Here is a 17470-nt window from a genome sequence, read left to right on the forward strand (position 1 = left end):
CCAGGGATGTTCAGTATGGCAGATGGTCCCAGATGGTATTTGTGGCACCACCAGACTTGCAGGTGGTATATGGTGAACCGGAGGGTGGAGGCCATGGTGTCTGGGCTTGAGGAGGACTGTTTCCTGTCTATTGAGATCCATGACTGCAGTTTGCCAATAGGGTTATGGTTGAGCAGAACAAATGTTTAGTTGCTGAAGCAATTATAACGGTGTGATGTGGAATAAAAGACCATAGACATTTCTTAGAGAGTGTGCATTGGGGCATGCAGCCAGACAGTATCGCACATATGGACGAGAAAATAAGCACCAGAATGTGCGTTCTAACTCCACCCCATTGGTTCCATACACCAAACAAACTGCTTCCACTCAACGATGGCCGCTCTGCTGCTGGTCCAGTATGGTGGGTTATGGAGCAGCTAAAATGGGAAAACCTAGCAATCAATTTTGTGTTAACACCAATTGATATCCATCGTTATAACCCAATCCAACAGACCTACACCAGCCTAAGCTCTACACTGAGATTTAGGAAACAGAAAGCTGGTGGCGCCAGCTTTCCAGTGATCGTGGCCAAACTTTGGATCACCTTGCCATTAACATTGAGGACTGACACATCCTTGTGGTCATTCCGCAAAGGCCTGAAAACTCTGCTTTTCAATCAAGATCCCCACTAATTGTCACCGAGCTCAGGAATCCATATCCAGTATTGGATTCCACATGTAGAAACAAGTAACTTCTGTAAGTCATCCAAAAAATCAGGGCCTGTAATTGTGTGTAAAGTATATAAACTCGGTAAATAATGAATGACAGTCCACAATGTTTTTGCATGATATGAATATAAGATAAGACGGTAACCCTCACTTATGTACTGCACCTTATGTTTGTATTCCAATCAATGATGAATAAGCTGAATTACCTGCCTGTAACCAATTTCTTAAGATCAGGCACCTAGATAGTGTTGGGTTTTGCGCGCTCTATAAATGTACAAATAAGTAAATCGTTTTAGACCTCGTGCCCTTGTGAGAATAGGTGGTCAGCCCTCACTTCTCCAAAGATCTTCTAGCAGGCCCAAGAACCATAATTAAGAGCTGGAGCCTGGCTGTGATGCCACAACACCGTTTGCAGACTTACACTGATGTATAGGCCCAGCTTCAAGCCCTTCCAAATGGCGTGTCACTCAATGCGGGGTTCACTCTCACAGAACATGTGTGGTAGCCATGCACTCAGCAAATAATATAGCATAGTGTTGCATAGCAAGGCACAACATGCCATAGTAACGGATAGCACAGCATACGATTATGGCATACCGTGACCACATAGCATAACAACACAGTATAATATAACACAGATGTGCAGCATAACAGAGAATATCATAACGCACAGTAGCACAACAAATGTGACAACATAAAATTGCACAGTGCCTTGAGAAGGAAGGTCACTTCTCAAAACGTGTCGGCCGGTGGTTGAGATTGCCATGATGTGTTGATATTTAAATTAACCACATTTGAAAATAAAATTCTGCCGTCGTGTGGTCCTTTTTTGCAAATTGTAGGCGTTTGGTGTACAAATAAAATAGCATATCGTGGCTAGAATAGCGTGATATGTGTAATTATGCTGCTAATAAGACAAGAAAGTGCTTTGAAAATGTCACATGCTGCTGGGAAATTGGCGACAGTACTGGGAACTCGAAAACGAGTTGCAGGCGAGGCTGAGTGATTGGAATTGGTGCAGGGCATGATTGGCGACCAATGGTATGAATACATGTGTGTTTTGGCTACAAAGGGCGTTCTTATTGAGGAGTTGTGCCACTGTTGTATGGTTGCACTTTATGTGTGTATTAATAACATATTTGTTAATGTATGAAGTATAGCATCAACGTGTTGCCCTTTGGCCCCCACCAGAGTGCTTCGTGGCCCTGGGTGAGGCAAGACAAGGCGAGGGCTGGTGGGAGCGGGGTGGCTTCTGGATTTTTGCCTTAGGGTCGGAACTTTGTACACACATCTGGCATCATCTGATTGGAGAGAGTGCATTCAAATAAAGGATGATCTTTTCAGGGGAAGGGATCACATTTTCTGTCAGTGTGCAACTCTTTATTAAAAGATTCTACGGCTCTTTACTATTTGCACCGTGTTCTCGCCCCACCATATATCCCTACCAAGCCCCGCTTATCACTTCTCTCCATTGCTTTTTTGCAGATTTTGAAAATGTCCTGCATAGAGATCCTGGCAGCAGAGCCCTCGAGTATATGCGCAGGAGGTAAGCTGGAAAACTAACAAGGAGCCCTCTGCTCGTTGCAACCATTATCCAACTGCTGTCTATGACGGGGTGATAATGAAGCCTCTGATATAGGACGCACCTGAGGTATCGCTCAATGCATGTTGGTAAAACTTCACAATACGTCATTTTTGGAGAAAAGAATTCGCCTGTATAAATCACAAATGTTTAATAGTGTGGATTTTAATTTCACATTTTCTGGATTAGAAATTGAGCAAATTTGATCTGTTAAGAAAACATCAATTAATCTCAAAGTTACGAATTAGATCCTTACATTTTAGTTGTATTTTCTATCTTAGTACTCAGGGGAAATTACAGTTATATGCCCCATCGACCCCTGCAATGCATGCTACGTATCAGATCCGCTGTCAGGGCCTTTCAACTGGAATGGTACCCCCAACACCTTTCAGGGCACCTGGCACTCCACAAAGAATTCTTAATGGTTTTTCTTACAGGGTGATTTAGGCGTTTTTTTGTTCTACTCTGCACAGTTTGATAGCCCTTGCCGTTCATCCTCTCCACAATGTGCGCCCCCTGTATGCCTTTATTAAGGGTTTTGGCCCGCGCTCAAGCACAAGTTCATGCGGTGTGCTCACACTCAAACTCTAAGGAACCATAGTGTTCTAGGAGGCCTGTAATCCAGCAGACAAGAATTATAAAATGTTGCAAACTATGAGAAAGAAAACAAATCATCTTCCTAGAATTCTTCCCGTCCCTTATATATTGATCGGGTGCAACACTGGGGGAAATAATTGAACCAAGTATAACTTCCTAGACCCGAAAATGTATATAATGTTCATCCACTGCCTTTTGCATTGCATTTGAAACCCTTACACTGCAACACATTGTGGAGCATGTAATGTGGGCTGGTTCTAATGGCAGAAGGCGGGGGTGGGGGGGGAGTACAGGCATCATTTTGAAATGGTCTCCGTGCCTCTATGGCTGTTATTTCTGAAGGTGTTTTCCCCTTCACTTCTCAGTTTTCATGCACTGTGAGGTATTTCCGTATTCCCTCTCAATGTTCATGAAACAACAACAGGTTGATCAAACACATCCACGCGAAATAACAGGTGTTATCAATTTACCAAAATCACAGAGAAAGGTTCAGTGACAGGGCAGTCTTTTTCTGTACTTCCATAAAATCCTAGGAAACAACAATAAATGACCTTTGAACTGGATGAGAGGCCAAAGTGCTTTTTCAACAAACTTTATTGAAAACATGAGGCTGCAGCTTGTTAACAAACAGCAAACGATCACCTGCACAGTGACCAGGTAAAAGCAGAATCTAAATGACTGCTTAGTTTTAAGTTTTAAAAGCCAGCTTTGTTATGCCTCAGGGGTTGGTAAGCTGACCCCAGAGCGTGTTCTATCGTACGGGTAATAATTGCTACCCATGACCGCCTTAAATGTTTGCCATCAAATGAATACACATATTTAATCCTGTGAGGCAGACGGGAAACAACATCTGCTTGACGCAAAAGAATGGGATTCAGACAGAGGGGTTTTGCTTAGTGAACATCTCAAGCAAACATCTATCTTCTGGAAACCATGCCAACAACTAGCACAGGACTATTTTAGGGGTTTAGGGCGCCATCAATCACCCCATTCAAGCATCTTCGGTACCTTATGCTTAATGACCCTTAGTATATCTGACGGTCTGTATGAGAAACCTCGGCTTGGAACACTATCTCCATTCTCGACCTCATGCAAACACAGAGGAGCCAGGAATGGTGAAAGATAGATGGCCAGGGTGGGCGAGGCAAGGTCGAGGCAATGCCTGCTCCCTCTCATTCTTTACCATGGATCCGGGCTAAGGGCCCATGAGATGATTAAAGGCTATGCATATGTGTGTATGGTCATTAGAGAAATATTTATCAACTTTTGCTGGATGTGTATGGCTTTCTTTTGTTCTAGCTGAGGTTCTCATACAACCTGAACATTCAGGGCTTTGGGGGATGCCGAGGGGGTAGGATACCATCTACTTCTTTCTAATTTGTGAAGATGCTAAGATGGCTTCCTCAGATAGTACTGCAGATAGGTGAAACAATTATGCCTTTGATGATAGACCATGCATTCTGGCACACGTTTCGACCACTCTCTAAATGAACATTTATAGCAGAATATAAACATTCATTGATTTAGTCAAGGGAAGAAAAACAAAACCATTAACAATTATTGATTGATGTTTATGTAATGCAATTACAGAGTCTCATATTACTGATTTTTATGTTATTCATTATTGAATGAATATTGATACTATTCCTGAAACAGATCATTGGTTATAAGCTCCCGTTATTTCAGTCAGTACAAAGAGTGCCACAAGTACAAAGAGCAGTACACTGCCGGTCCTACACTTGCACTGTAGTGTGCAGCCTTTCTTGCAGTCACATCGTAAGAGTTCCCTGCAAGCTTGCATAGCCTCTGGTACGGTCGTCCAGGATATTTCCTATTCACCTTCATCCTTCTTCTTCCACCCCAATCACTTGGCGATTGAAGTTGTGGTGTAGCCAGCCTGGTAGACAGCTCTATTTGTATCCTGAATAAGCACTTGCTCTACCTTTCTGAGTAAATAGGTGTTTTCTTGCCTCATTAACATGGTCATCGCTGCTAGTACGGTCATATAGCAAAACTACAAATCTCTCCAATGGCTTCAGCATTTCTTTTACTGCCTGGTGACTAGACCTGTCAGCCAATCCACAAAAAGCTGAGGTGACATCTCTGTATGCAGGTATACCATCTAGTCCTGTTGCCTCTTCTTCCAAAAAAGGGCACAGTGTCACACCCAGTTATTGCGTGAAACAACAGTAAAGCAGTACCATGATCAGGACCCAAAGCTCTTGCTAACTCATGAGTGACAACCTGAAGCTCTTCCCAACTGCAAATGCAACCAATAGTTCCTCAATGTTCAGATGTTGGCCAGATGTGATGGCGAGAACTACAACCTCAGTATTCACAGTGCATATTTCTAATTACCTGGTTTTTTTGTGTTGATAGCTGTTAAGGCTTTTGCCAAGAAAGAGAACAATTCTGTCTTATTTTCATCAATCCAGAGAAAATCCTGCCAGTTTTTAGGAAGTGCATTTCTTGGTTCAACGTGTTTCCAAACACCTTTTCCACTTTTTCTGCGTGTGTCACTCTTCAAGCTGTCGGGCCTGTAGACATCCCACATGATATCTAGCCTTGTAACATATTGAAACTGAGATTCGATGTAGGGTATGAACACAGTACTGGCATAATCTTTAAATGTTTTTTCAAATCCTGGTTGCAGCATGTTGACAATTGCAGCGCCGTCAAGAATGGTTATTTGGACTGTTGGTTTGGAAGCAGTGCTTTTTCTGGGTGTGAGTTCTACCAGGCAAATCAATAAATCAGACTTTGCTTTTGGTTCTTAGACTCCCTAACTTCAACAGTGCTGGAGGATATACTTGGTTTTCGTGTGTTATTCCACTTAATAGGATCAGCGATAGGTTTAGTTTAATTAATAGGCCTGTAGCTAACATATAACTCATACTGGTCAGCTCCAATTTTTTCAATATTTATCAATGTGTCTGTCCAATGCTGGATGTACTATGCTTCTGCTGTCAAGTACCATTAGATAACAGCTGGTTTCACTGAATGGGTTTCCCATATCTTGTACTGAATGAGTAAGAGACTTTATATCTTTTGCAAAAGCCATCTGTGAATGCTTATTGGCCTTGTGGTGACGCTCATCTTCCCATCTCTTCATCATTATAGAATTCAATTCTTAAACTAATCAGGCCATTTCAGGACCAGAGACCATCCAATGGTGCAGAGCTTTTGGGTATTCTGTCAGGCCAACAGACCCTACATCACCTTTGACTGATGCGTTATGTGGTTCTTGGGCCTGATCAATGGCAATAGCTGAGAACGCACGCTTTGACATTTTTGTAACAAACTTTCCTTTCATGAATTCTGCCGAGGTGTTAGGGTGATGCTTTTTAAGTGAAACCATATCACGGAAGAGGACAGGAATCCATCATGCATAGTGACTATGGTCCAAGGAAACGAACCAGAGAACAATCTTGGGTAGCACATCACTACAGAGCTGGAAATCTCCTTCTCGTATCGCTTTTACAAAAGTTATCATAAGGAGTTCTAGTTTTTGAATGATGTACCAGAACCTAAATTGGGTACTGTGACGATTCATAGGATCTCATCACTTCTCAGCAGAGGGGAGCCCTTCCCTGTAAGAGTAGGGAGGAGAGCCTGCTACACAACATTTCCCTACGGTTCACAGAAAGCAGGAGAGAATCCCTTCATGGGGACAAGGACTCCCGTTCCGAAGTACAGAAGGTACTGGGAAGAGGTGGCCCCCAGGAGGCATGAATAATACACATGAAGAATAACAAAGGACACAAACAACGGACTTAGCACTCCGCTGGGTAGGACACAGCTGTATGACTTAAAAATGGAGAAAGGAGAGATGAGAGATGAAGCAGGAGTGAAGTCTGGCAGACCTGGGAAATTTGGATCTTGGAAGAAAGAAGCTACGCCGGAGAAGCACATTTCCAGTCAGGAGGACACCGACAGCAGGTTGCAGAAGTCTAAAAGTGCAGAGGTTGAACTATTATCAAAGACTAATAGAAATACACCATAGGGCTGATCCCATTGAACCAGGAGAAGGGAGCAATGCTTCTAGAACTATTTCTCTTAATGTCATTTATTAGTGGTCGGGCTGTAGTAGGCTAGTTTGGACAGAGAACAAACACTTTATGTTTGAGAACCACCCCAACGACGAGCACCCAATTTACTGTTTAGTTAGGTAGGGAAAACCCTTTTAGGGACAGGGAAAGATAGGCCTTTTTCATTATTATTTAATTAAAGATTATAGTGAAAATGTCATCCCTTTGTCCGACTCCTTGCTCCAGCACGCCACTGTGCATACATCACTTTACACCAATCTTCAAGTGACGTAACTTGACTGCTATTCTCTATGTCTTGGCTGTAGTCATTATAGGCCTGCAGAAGAAGTGAATAGAGACTACTGGCTGTGGTTTGATGAGCCACATGGTACGAGTCACATGGGAACCATTTATAAACAAATCTGCTTTTCCAGCTGTGGTAATATCAGCTTGAACAAGTGTTCTAGTCCACCCACTTTCATCCAAGAGATTTCCAAGAACCTTGAGAATATGCAGCCCACCAAATATCACAATTAATTATCTTTGCCATAGATTGTTGGCCAGTTCCACTGGATTTGTTTTACCAATGCATAGAGTGGCTGGTCAAATGTAATGGTTGGAATCCTCCCAGGATTAATGCCTTTAACTGCTGTCTTCACAATATCCATTGAATGGTGAATCATGGCCACTGACATAGTATGGTCTGGAAAAAGAGGATGCAGAGATAAAAGTGTTAATTCACAAATCTTTGGAGTTTCTTCTTGTTGACAGCGTAACTTGGTAGTCAACTACGTTCTCTTCTACTGTTGTCAGAGGACAAGCAGTTCTCATAGGAGGAACAGGGGGCATGCTGGTGTAGCACTCAGGAAGATGTTTAGTAACTTTCTCGACACAGGTTTTTAAGTCATAGTCCGATCAGTCCCTGTAAAATTATCATCTGGATGTTGAAATATTGATGTTCCTGTACCATGGAAAGAGTCATGAGCTGTGGTCGATCTTGGATTGTGGTCTATATTATCGACCGCACTACCCATAAAGAGCTGTGAAGAGCCCTCCTTTTAACTGAATAGGAATGATAGCATTTTCCGTCTGATAGTGATGGCATAGTTAATTGCCAAATTCTGATGAGGTGTGAAGCACACGGTCGTATGATATGCTTACCTGAGCTTGTGCAGGGTTTCAACAAGTTCATGCTTGCGAGTTCTTGTATGGATTTAAATACCTAAGTATATAGGCAAAGGAGTTTCCAGTTCTCATTTGCGCCTGAAGACTCCGTCAGACTCTTACTCCCAACGTCTCACCAAAACGTTGTAGAGTTGTAACTGTGCAACTGTGAGGATTGGGTATGGCATTTTTGATTAACCTAACTGTGCTTTAGTGTTTGGGCTGTTCATAACCATAACAACCAGTGTTAACAGAGATGCTGGCACAGAGTCTTCCTGACACTTGTTTCCAAAGGATCTGTCAAACTGATTTTTCATTTGAAAGATGTGTCTTCTCACTATATTTGCTGCTTTAGCAAGATGAACATCATCACTATCTGCATTGTATTCAAAAGCTTTGCACAGTGCAAATCCACTAGCACTAATAAATATAAGCATCACATAATGACCTTGCGTATGTGCGTCCATGTCAGAAAAGTAAATAAGTTTCGGTTTTGTGGAATGTATGCATCCTGAAAGATCACTGCCAAGTTGTTTCATCCTCATGCTGTACGATTGCATAGATCAACCAGTTTAAATATGGGTGCAATTTCATTGTCTTTTCAAACATTTTCGATGTATGATATAAGTTATGCAAATGCAATACCATGGATAATTCGGTCCATCCCTGTTTCTTGTGTTGTTTTTTTGTCTCTTGCTCTATTATATAATGATACGAGGAAATAAATATGGTACATGGCATCTTGTGCAATAAGATTGCCTGCACCCAGTTTGGCAAGCAGGGGTTTGTCTTAAAGTTTAAGGGCACAGTGGTGAATGAAAGTATCAAGGCCGAATGTAGATATTGTACACAACGATCTTCTTGTTGGAGCATGAATGTCACAAGAAAAGCATATTGGTTTTGTATTCAAAGAACCTTTTTGTTGAACAATCTGGTGAATTTCGCAGAACTATCAACATATTCCCTGATGATTTCTTCCTTTTATCTGCTCTTTGCAGTTTTGTTTTATTGAACTGCAATCTAAATGATTTGTGAAACCGAGTTTTACGTCGTACCAATGTTGCCTCGATGCCCCACCTTCATCCACACGACAGATTAATATTCATTGGTAAACACCCAGCACTACCAAAACCCACACGCAGTTCAGATATTGTATTATAACCAGCTCCCTTTGTATCACGTTTAGTTATGCTATGTTATGTCATGTTATTTTAAAGGATATTTATACCGTGCACTATCACCACCGTAGTGCTCCCCAGGCGCTCTGGCAGATCTGGGAAACAAGAGGGTAGGTTATGTTAGTAGGATTGAGCTGGAAAAGCTTAAGAGAACTGTGATGTGTTGTGGGAAGCTTCCGTTCAGTTTACACCATTCACTGAGCATAGGTGTGATTTATTTTCTGTCGGGAGTTGTCATGTGCTGTTGTGTGGTTTGTTTCATTTCATTGTTGTGGTGTAGTGAAGTGTGTACAGTTTGTTGTGCAGTATAGACGTAGCTGTGTTATATTTAGAATTTGAGAGGTGTGAGCAGAGGGATGAGATTTCTAGTGGGTTGATTGGCGGTGGCGATCCATCACAACTCCTCCGCTTTGGTCACCTGTCATGTCCCTGCTAGTCTTGCATATTCCGGTGTGCTAGGGGGTGGGGTTCTCCCTCCTATCATTTGTGTAGGGTTGCGGGTTGTATGCTGGGCTAATTAGTGGAGATGCCTCCTCACCCCCTCCACCCCATGTCTTGGATAAATGATTTCTACACCACTTGGGCCCCTGACATATCCCAGTGTGCTGTTGCCATCTCTTACCTAGGCCCCTTGAGTTGGGGAAAGAGGGGAGGGGCATGGGACCTCCACCCTGGGCCCTTGAGCTACCTGGTCCCTGTGTTTTTTTCTGTTTGGGCACTACTCTTTCCCATTCAGCTCTTATCCCCTCTGTCTGTAGTTTAACCTAGGATGCTCCCATTTCTCTTGTTAGCCTCTGTTAAGGCCCTCCATGGGGACCCCAGTGTCCCTCCCACTCGAAAGTCTCTCCACCTCCATGCACGCTTTATTCCTTGGTCTTGCGACATGTGTGTTCATTCCGAAAGTGTGGGTGTTGCTCATTTGTTTTTGTCTGGTTCTGAGTTGAACAGCCAGGTATTTAGGAGTTTTCTGAATTTTAGGTGGTCCTGCATTTTTCGCATTTCTCTCGTGAGGAAGTTCCACATTTTTGCAACTAAGCAAGAAAATGCTGATCCACCATGTTTTTTTCCTTATCTACGATTTTGTTTCCAGGCGGATGTCGTTGCTGGATCTGAGTGTTCTGGTTGGCTGGTAAATGGTGATTTTCTTTTGTAGGAATTCTGCTCCTTGGCCATGGATTGCTCTGTCCATTATGCACATTGCTTTGAGTGTGATTCATTTTTTGACTGGCAGCCAATGTAGCATCTTTACACCGGTGTGATGTGGTCTCTTTGTGAGAGTTTGAGAAGGAGTCTGGCCACTGCGTTCTGTATATATTGCTGCTGGACAGCGACAAAACTCTGATTGTCTTCTTGCCAGATAAAACATTTGTTCCACTCTTTTTCTGTGATTTATCTAGAAGTATCAGACTTGAACAGATTAATCAGCCTGTGTACTTCTGCACATTTTTATCTTCCTTTTCTTCTTAAATTTTCATACAAACTCCTTCATCTGTGAACATAAAAATGATAATAATATTACACTACTCTTTTGTTGCACCCTTGTTTTATGTATGTATTTGTATGAACTGTTTAATGTTTTGCACACATATTTATAACATAAATTCGTGGAAAATCACATTTACTGTGGAAGTAACAGCATCAAACAACATATGGAAGAGCAGATTAACAATTTTCAGAGTCTTCCATTTTTGATGTCCACCATTACGGTTAGAGGGAAAATCTGGGATGGTCTCAGAGCCAAAATAAAACCTTTCCATATGTAGTGTATGTGCCCCAGGTTTCATGCTTCTATCATCGATAGCAGAATTCTTCCAAATATTTCACCTATATGCAGTACTATCTGCTCTCTCCTCTGTGGGGAAGTTGGTATAGCTTCTCCTGCCCTCACCTGTTCTATGAGGTGGGATGCCTTGTCCTACTCTCTTATTGGTGGAGGAGTTGGTATGGCTTGCAAAACTCTATCCTCTGTGGTGGGGCTGCAAGGATTACACCAGTCTCTCATTTGTCAGGGACTTAGAGTGGTTTCCTCCACTCACTCCTTCCTGGGGGTAGTTGGGATAGCTTCTACTATACTCATCAATATGTGGAAGCTGAGGTGAAATAAACAAATACAAATACATCTTATACTATTGTCCCTCTTTGGGAGTTGGGATGGCTATGCTCGCCTATACTGCAAAACGGGGATGGCGTCTCCTACTGAAAAACAAACACCAAGGAAAACCTTCTTTGGTACAGGTACCCACTAGAGGTTCCAATCGTGATGTATCTGGGAATGTGATGACATTATTCAAGCATGTACATGTTGAAGAAATCACTGGAATATTACAGAATCTTTAAATCATTTGTGCATCATTTTATTACAAAAACGGACACATAAGTCCAACGTATTTCAGAAAAGCATCCTGCATCAATTAAGTGCTATGAACAAGAAACATACAAAGTTAGGTATCCATCACAAATATGACACACAAGTAAAACACTAGCAATGTATATGGTAAGTATGTATCAAGATGCCATAGAGAACATGGAACTCTAAGAAAAAGGTATCACATGGGCCTTACTAAAACCTAATAAAGGCTGTAGAAACACATAAACATTGAACAGAATAAGCACTGAAACACTACATATGACAAAACCTAATTAACGGATAAAATACACCAAACCTGTTTTCCCAAATGCTGGAAAGTGACAATCTTTAAGAAATAACATCAGAATCCAATGATATAAAAAAAACAAGTGTTATATAAAGGTATTGGAATGCTCTAGATGCCTCACAAAGTTACCTATAAATCAAAAGGTGCAAATATAAACTCCTACCCACCTAAAGGTCTAGAAAAAAGGTTGCCCTAAAAAAAATCTAATGCAAACTGGTGACCGTATGTGCCATGCTGTTACATCGAGAGGTCATTGAGTCATATAGCACTACGCGATGATGTAAACAAAATGGAGGCAACCTGCAAACATCTGTGATCGAAACATACGTAGACAAAAGAAACCTTCAAGAGATCAGTACAAGCAACTTGGTGAACTATGCTTTTCAAAAACATAATGTGAAAAACATTCACCAAATGGGAAAAATCTAATACCAAGAATCAAAAAATAGATCAACATGCTTGCCTACTACAAAATGTTGAAACCATCAAATCCATGCACAAGTCAGTTCTAAACACATCAGTTTACATTACACTTTGACAAAACTTAAATCCTGTCTTTACAGAAAATAATCCATACTCAAACAGTGTGGGTTACGTAATGTACTTTTGATCGAAGGAAAACCATCCCAGTTTACCCATAATTGGATGACCATAAGAATATCACATCTCCTAGTACAAGCATTGAAAAACGGAAACTTCTCAACTATGTAAATGTCTCAATGGCCCAAAGTCTGAAATGCATAGGAAACAATGCAAGTTACATTCTTCATTCATTCCTCAAGGGAGAACAGAGACAAGCCTGCCTATCCAATAAGTCTCCTTTTCATTCAACTAGTGTGTTGCATGCCTGTTTCATGAATATGGAATCGCAACTTCTAGGACTGGGAAGTGACGTGCAATGGAAGATTTCAAATTACTTATCCTTGCTTTGGAGCAGTGCTTAGTCCACCTCATCTTCACTCTTCTTGTTGTCTGGCCCAAATAAAAAATACCACATGGGAACTTTACATAGTATACAACATTAGAAGCATCACAAGTACCAATGTTATGCAGCATGATCCTCTTTGTACTTTACTGATGAAAAGCATGTCTTAAGAATATTGTTGCAATTAACACATTAAAGGCATGTAAATGTACGTCTCCAGTGTATTTTGCTTGGTGGATCAAAATCATTCCTGTCAGTCAAAATCAACATATCCCTCAAATGATTACTCCTTTGATACACAAACACAAGTGGTGTCTGGAAAAGAGCTTTCAGTTTAATATCATGTTGGAAAATGTTCCAATGTCCCCGGAACTCTTTTATAATCTGAGGGCATTGTATAAAATATATTTTAAAAATGCTTGTGGAGGTTGCCTTTTTTGTGCATGCCTTGAGAAATGAATCCTGTTTAATGTTTGCTAACTTCACTTTAGCCTCTTTCAACTCTCTCCTAGGTTAACTTCATTTTTCAAAGTTACCTACCATTGCTTCTATGTGTTCAGAAATCTCATCTGGTTCCACTAATGACACCAGGTGGAAGCAGGGACGGCTTCGAGTGGTATAATAAATGAGGAATCAGGTTGCTGTGGTTGACAACTTTATTTGTCAAGGTGATAACTTGCAATTAACTGGGAACAGGGCTCCTTGAATGTCCATAAGCAAATAAAACAATAAAGTGTTGGACAACAGTGTCCAGGCTGCCGGCAGGCACAGGTGCAGTCTTGTATCTCTAATGAGGAGGAGCACCGGGAGCACAACCTGCTCCGGAGCTCTGGCGCCTTTGGAATCATGTGTTTGTGCCTTTCACAGCTCTCCTTTGGCTCCCGCTCGAAATCTTGCGAGACTACAAAACTGTGTAATCTCGCGAGGTCCCAGCACTTCTCTTACTGTCTCCTCAGTGGGAGAGTTGGGATTGCTGTAAGAAGGGTTGTAGATGCACTCGCCTTTTGTATTATATTATTGGAGGGATGTGTGAGTTTATTTAGTATTCTTTTAAGGTGCGGGGGAGGAAACGTCACCCTGGCACAGGACCACAGATACCTATATGTAGAGAGAAAAAAGAGGATCCAAAGGTAGGAGCCCTCCCGTCCCCTGCCCACTGTTAGTATACCGTCAAATGACGGTTAAGTAAAAATCTTTGTAAAACATATAAGTTTGCAATCTTAAGTGAAGTAAATATACGAACAAACCATGATTTAAGCAATCATTTAGTTAAAACAAAATAGTTTAACCACTATAGCTCATTCTTTGCCATTAAATCATTTGATGTTGGGACCAAATCAAATGTCAAGCAGTAAATGATGTTTTTAGATGAGTATATAACATGTGCACATGCTATTCAGATACAAAGGCTGACGCATTTCGGGATCAACATCCCTTCTTCTTGAGCCAAAAAAGTGTGAACTGCAAAACAGTATGGTAAAATAAAAAGTATGTCAAATTGCTGACAAATAGATAGACATAAGTATTGTGCTCATAAAACATGAATTCAAGAACAAGCAGTGACACTGGACCCCGGTTGATTAACTTGATTTTAACAGGTAAACGAAAGGTCCTTGTATACCAACATTTAACAAAGGTTCATAGTTATTAAGAGAGGCTCCTCTTATCCATCGAGCACCCACCCCTCAAGGGATAGCCGTTGATACCATTATGTAATTCTAACAATCAGTGCATCTATAATTTAGGGATACATGTCTAATGCCCATATTCATCAATCTGACTGGTGTTTATTTTAAATGTGACATGTCGAGCAAGGATGGAAACCAACATACCTGTGCAGAACTAGTTAAAAAGACACGTGTTGGCGAAATTGGCATTTAATGATAATCTGAGTCCTCAGGCGTCAATAGGGTGCAGGGCCTTCCTGTTGCCAGGTCGGCAACCTAAATGTGGACAAAGCACACATATATTTGGCAGATACAAAATATTGCTCAGACAGGATATATTGAAAGAATCTCAAGTGGTGAATATCTGCTGCAAATGATTTACTAATTATGACCTGATTCTACTGGAGTGGAGGCACATATAATGTAGAGTGGTTACAGCGCCCGTCAGATAACCTACATCAGGGTGTTAACGTTCATTTATAAAATGACAACTAACTTCAATCCAGTCATCTTTAATATGTGTCTGTTGTAGTTTATACTCTTAAGGTTCTATTTATAAAGAGATGGATATTCTGGCATGCAGCAATGCAATAGTTCAATTGATGGGCTTACCTCTCAGCAATCGAGAGGCAGGGTCCGAGAGGTTAACGTGCTCCTCATTGTCATACGTGCTGGAAACAGTGTTGATCACTTAATATTTTCTTAAGTAGCAGTCATTCTAATGGCACTCTAAAGACTGGAACCTGAAACAATATTATGGTTCACTGTCATACATTGTACGATAGTAACATCAAAATTGGACTCACGGCTAGGATAGTGGTGCTTGTTTTCCCGTTTAGTTCTTACCCATAAATGTTGCGTGCGGTATGTAAGCCGAACACAATGGCAGCCTTCAGAGCGTCGTGGATTTCAACGCGGGAGGCCGCGGCCGCGTGTGTCTCAATGTGGGCGATGCGTCCCTCAGGATAGTTGTGGTGGGATACACTGTTTCCCAGGAAACCCTCCAGGACACTGGAAGGTAAGCGTGTCTGGGGTAGTTATAGCAATGTTGTGCGTTCCTTGTGAACATAAAGGAGGGACTACTCAGCATGTTATGTGATCATACAGGATGACATGAGATCGATATATTCTGTGGGCGCCATCTTGTAATGGAGTGTAATGGAGCTAATCTCATATTATCAGAATACGAGTAGCCGCTCAAGTGTGGTCGTGAAAGGTGGCTAGAAAGGATGTACCTATGGTAAACTGAGAATATGTTATGTGGGTATGCAGAAGAGTGTAATAACAAAGCTAACGTTATCAGTCCCAATATAATTATTAGAGACATGTGAAGATTACATAATAGTCACGGTAGATTGAGGTGCATTAATGAACATGTCAGGAGTTCAAGATACATACCGTATTATACATGGAGTAACATCTGCTCAGTGGGCCTGTTGACAAATCCCGGACTTACATCATCTTAACAGGTGTTCCACTGCAAGTTTATACACGATACAAATTGAATTACATCTGTATAATGTTCAACATCTTAAATTACTCTAGTGATGCATAGTCAGATGATGGACTATCACAGTGAGTACATTTGTAATGGATGTGACCCCCGATTGCTTCCACAACTCTTTCCTTTGATGAAGAGTTGGCATGATTTTCTCAAATATCACCAATATCTGGGAGGCAGCTGCTGCTCTCTCCTCAGGGGGAAGTTAGCATGGCTTTGGCTACTCTTTCGTATTCAGGGGTGTTGGGATGGATTTCATTACCCTCGCCGATAAGTTTGGATTGCTTCCTATACACTCTCCTTTGTAGCTTCCACTATTTCCTGCACTCAGTAAGAGTTTGGACTTATTCTACTACTCTCTCATTTGTAGGGATGTTGGTTGGGATGACCTTCACTACTCTCTAATGCGCGGGGGGGTAGGTTGGTAATCTCTTCTCCGTGGAGCAGTTGGGACGTCTTCAACTTCTATCTAGTATGTTGAGGAGTTTTTCAATGGTGGTTTGTAGTGAATTTCAGTTTTGAAATTCTGAATTTGGTGGTGCCGTAAAGGTTGTGGTAACCACATTATTCCCGTTTGTACTGCACTGCTAAACTCTGAATGATGCTCGACGAGTTGGAGTGTATGCTTGTGTGTGTTTGTGTTCTACCGTCTCTCTGCATGTCGCGGGTTTGGATTCCAGAAGGACAGGTAACTTTACTCATCTTTGAGACATGTAATGCTGTTAGGGGACTTCTATAACGAGGCTGATTTTATTCTGAAATATGGAGTTCTGTGTGGGAGTACACTGCACTTTTCCCCATGCCATGTGTGAGAAAGTCATCCAGTCATGTTTTGTCTTGGAATTCTGGGACTTCAAATCTTTCTAAATTTCAAATGGGAAACAAATACATGTCCCAGAATTCAAAGGAAAACAATAGGACTGATTGGCATGCTTATGCTCATGCATGCCAAGGGGAAACTTGAGAGCTCTCTCTTAGGCAGAGTGTGTCATGTGACGTGGCCCTTTAGAGGGGGCTCTTCCACACTGATATACGGGGAATTCTATGGTATCTAATTCCACCAGGGTCCAAAGTGAGCTGTAGTGTATTCTAAAATGCGTAGTGCAGTAGGAACATCTGTAGTCATCAGTATGGAGTGCTTTTAGAGGCATGTTGCCCTTTTGGAGACGGCATTAACCTCTTTTGAATGTACATTCATTTTTTGACAAGTCACCTCATGAGAGCCATCGATACTTAATGAGGCGAAGTGATCTAGGGGCAGGACGTTCTTTGGAGTCATCTATAATGTATGAGACAGAGAGCATTCATATAAGTGTATCTTGTGGGCCCTTCTTTTCTGACGTGCAATCCTGTGTGTGTTGGCTCCTGTGGCAATGTGAGGTATCTGTATTGAGGGATGCTGCTGGATTATGCAACATGTTGTTTGTGAAGAGATATTGAGACGCACTGCATTCTGGGATCAGCAGT

General features: G+C 41.6%; 1 protein-coding gene across 1 annotated transcript in view; it reads left to right on the forward strand.

The window, feature by feature from the left end:
• The window catches only part of ANTXR1 (ANTXR cell adhesion molecule 1), a 655342-nt gene that overhangs the window by 225182 nt on the left and 412690 nt on the right, over positions 1–17470 (forward strand). Inside the window, exon 9 of the mRNA XM_069618887.1 lies at positions 2193–2253. Within this exon, the coding sequence (XP_069474988.1) occupies positions 2193–2253 (61 nt within the window). The remainder of the gene's footprint in view (positions 1–2192; positions 2254–17470) is intronic.

This window comes from Ambystoma mexicanum, chromosome 10 (genome assembly GCF_040938575.1).
Source record: "Ambystoma mexicanum isolate Mex_15411 chromosome 10, UKY_AmexF1_1, whole genome shotgun sequence".
NCBI classification, from domain to species: Eukaryota; Metazoa; Chordata; class Amphibia; order Caudata; family Ambystomatidae; genus Ambystoma; species Ambystoma mexicanum.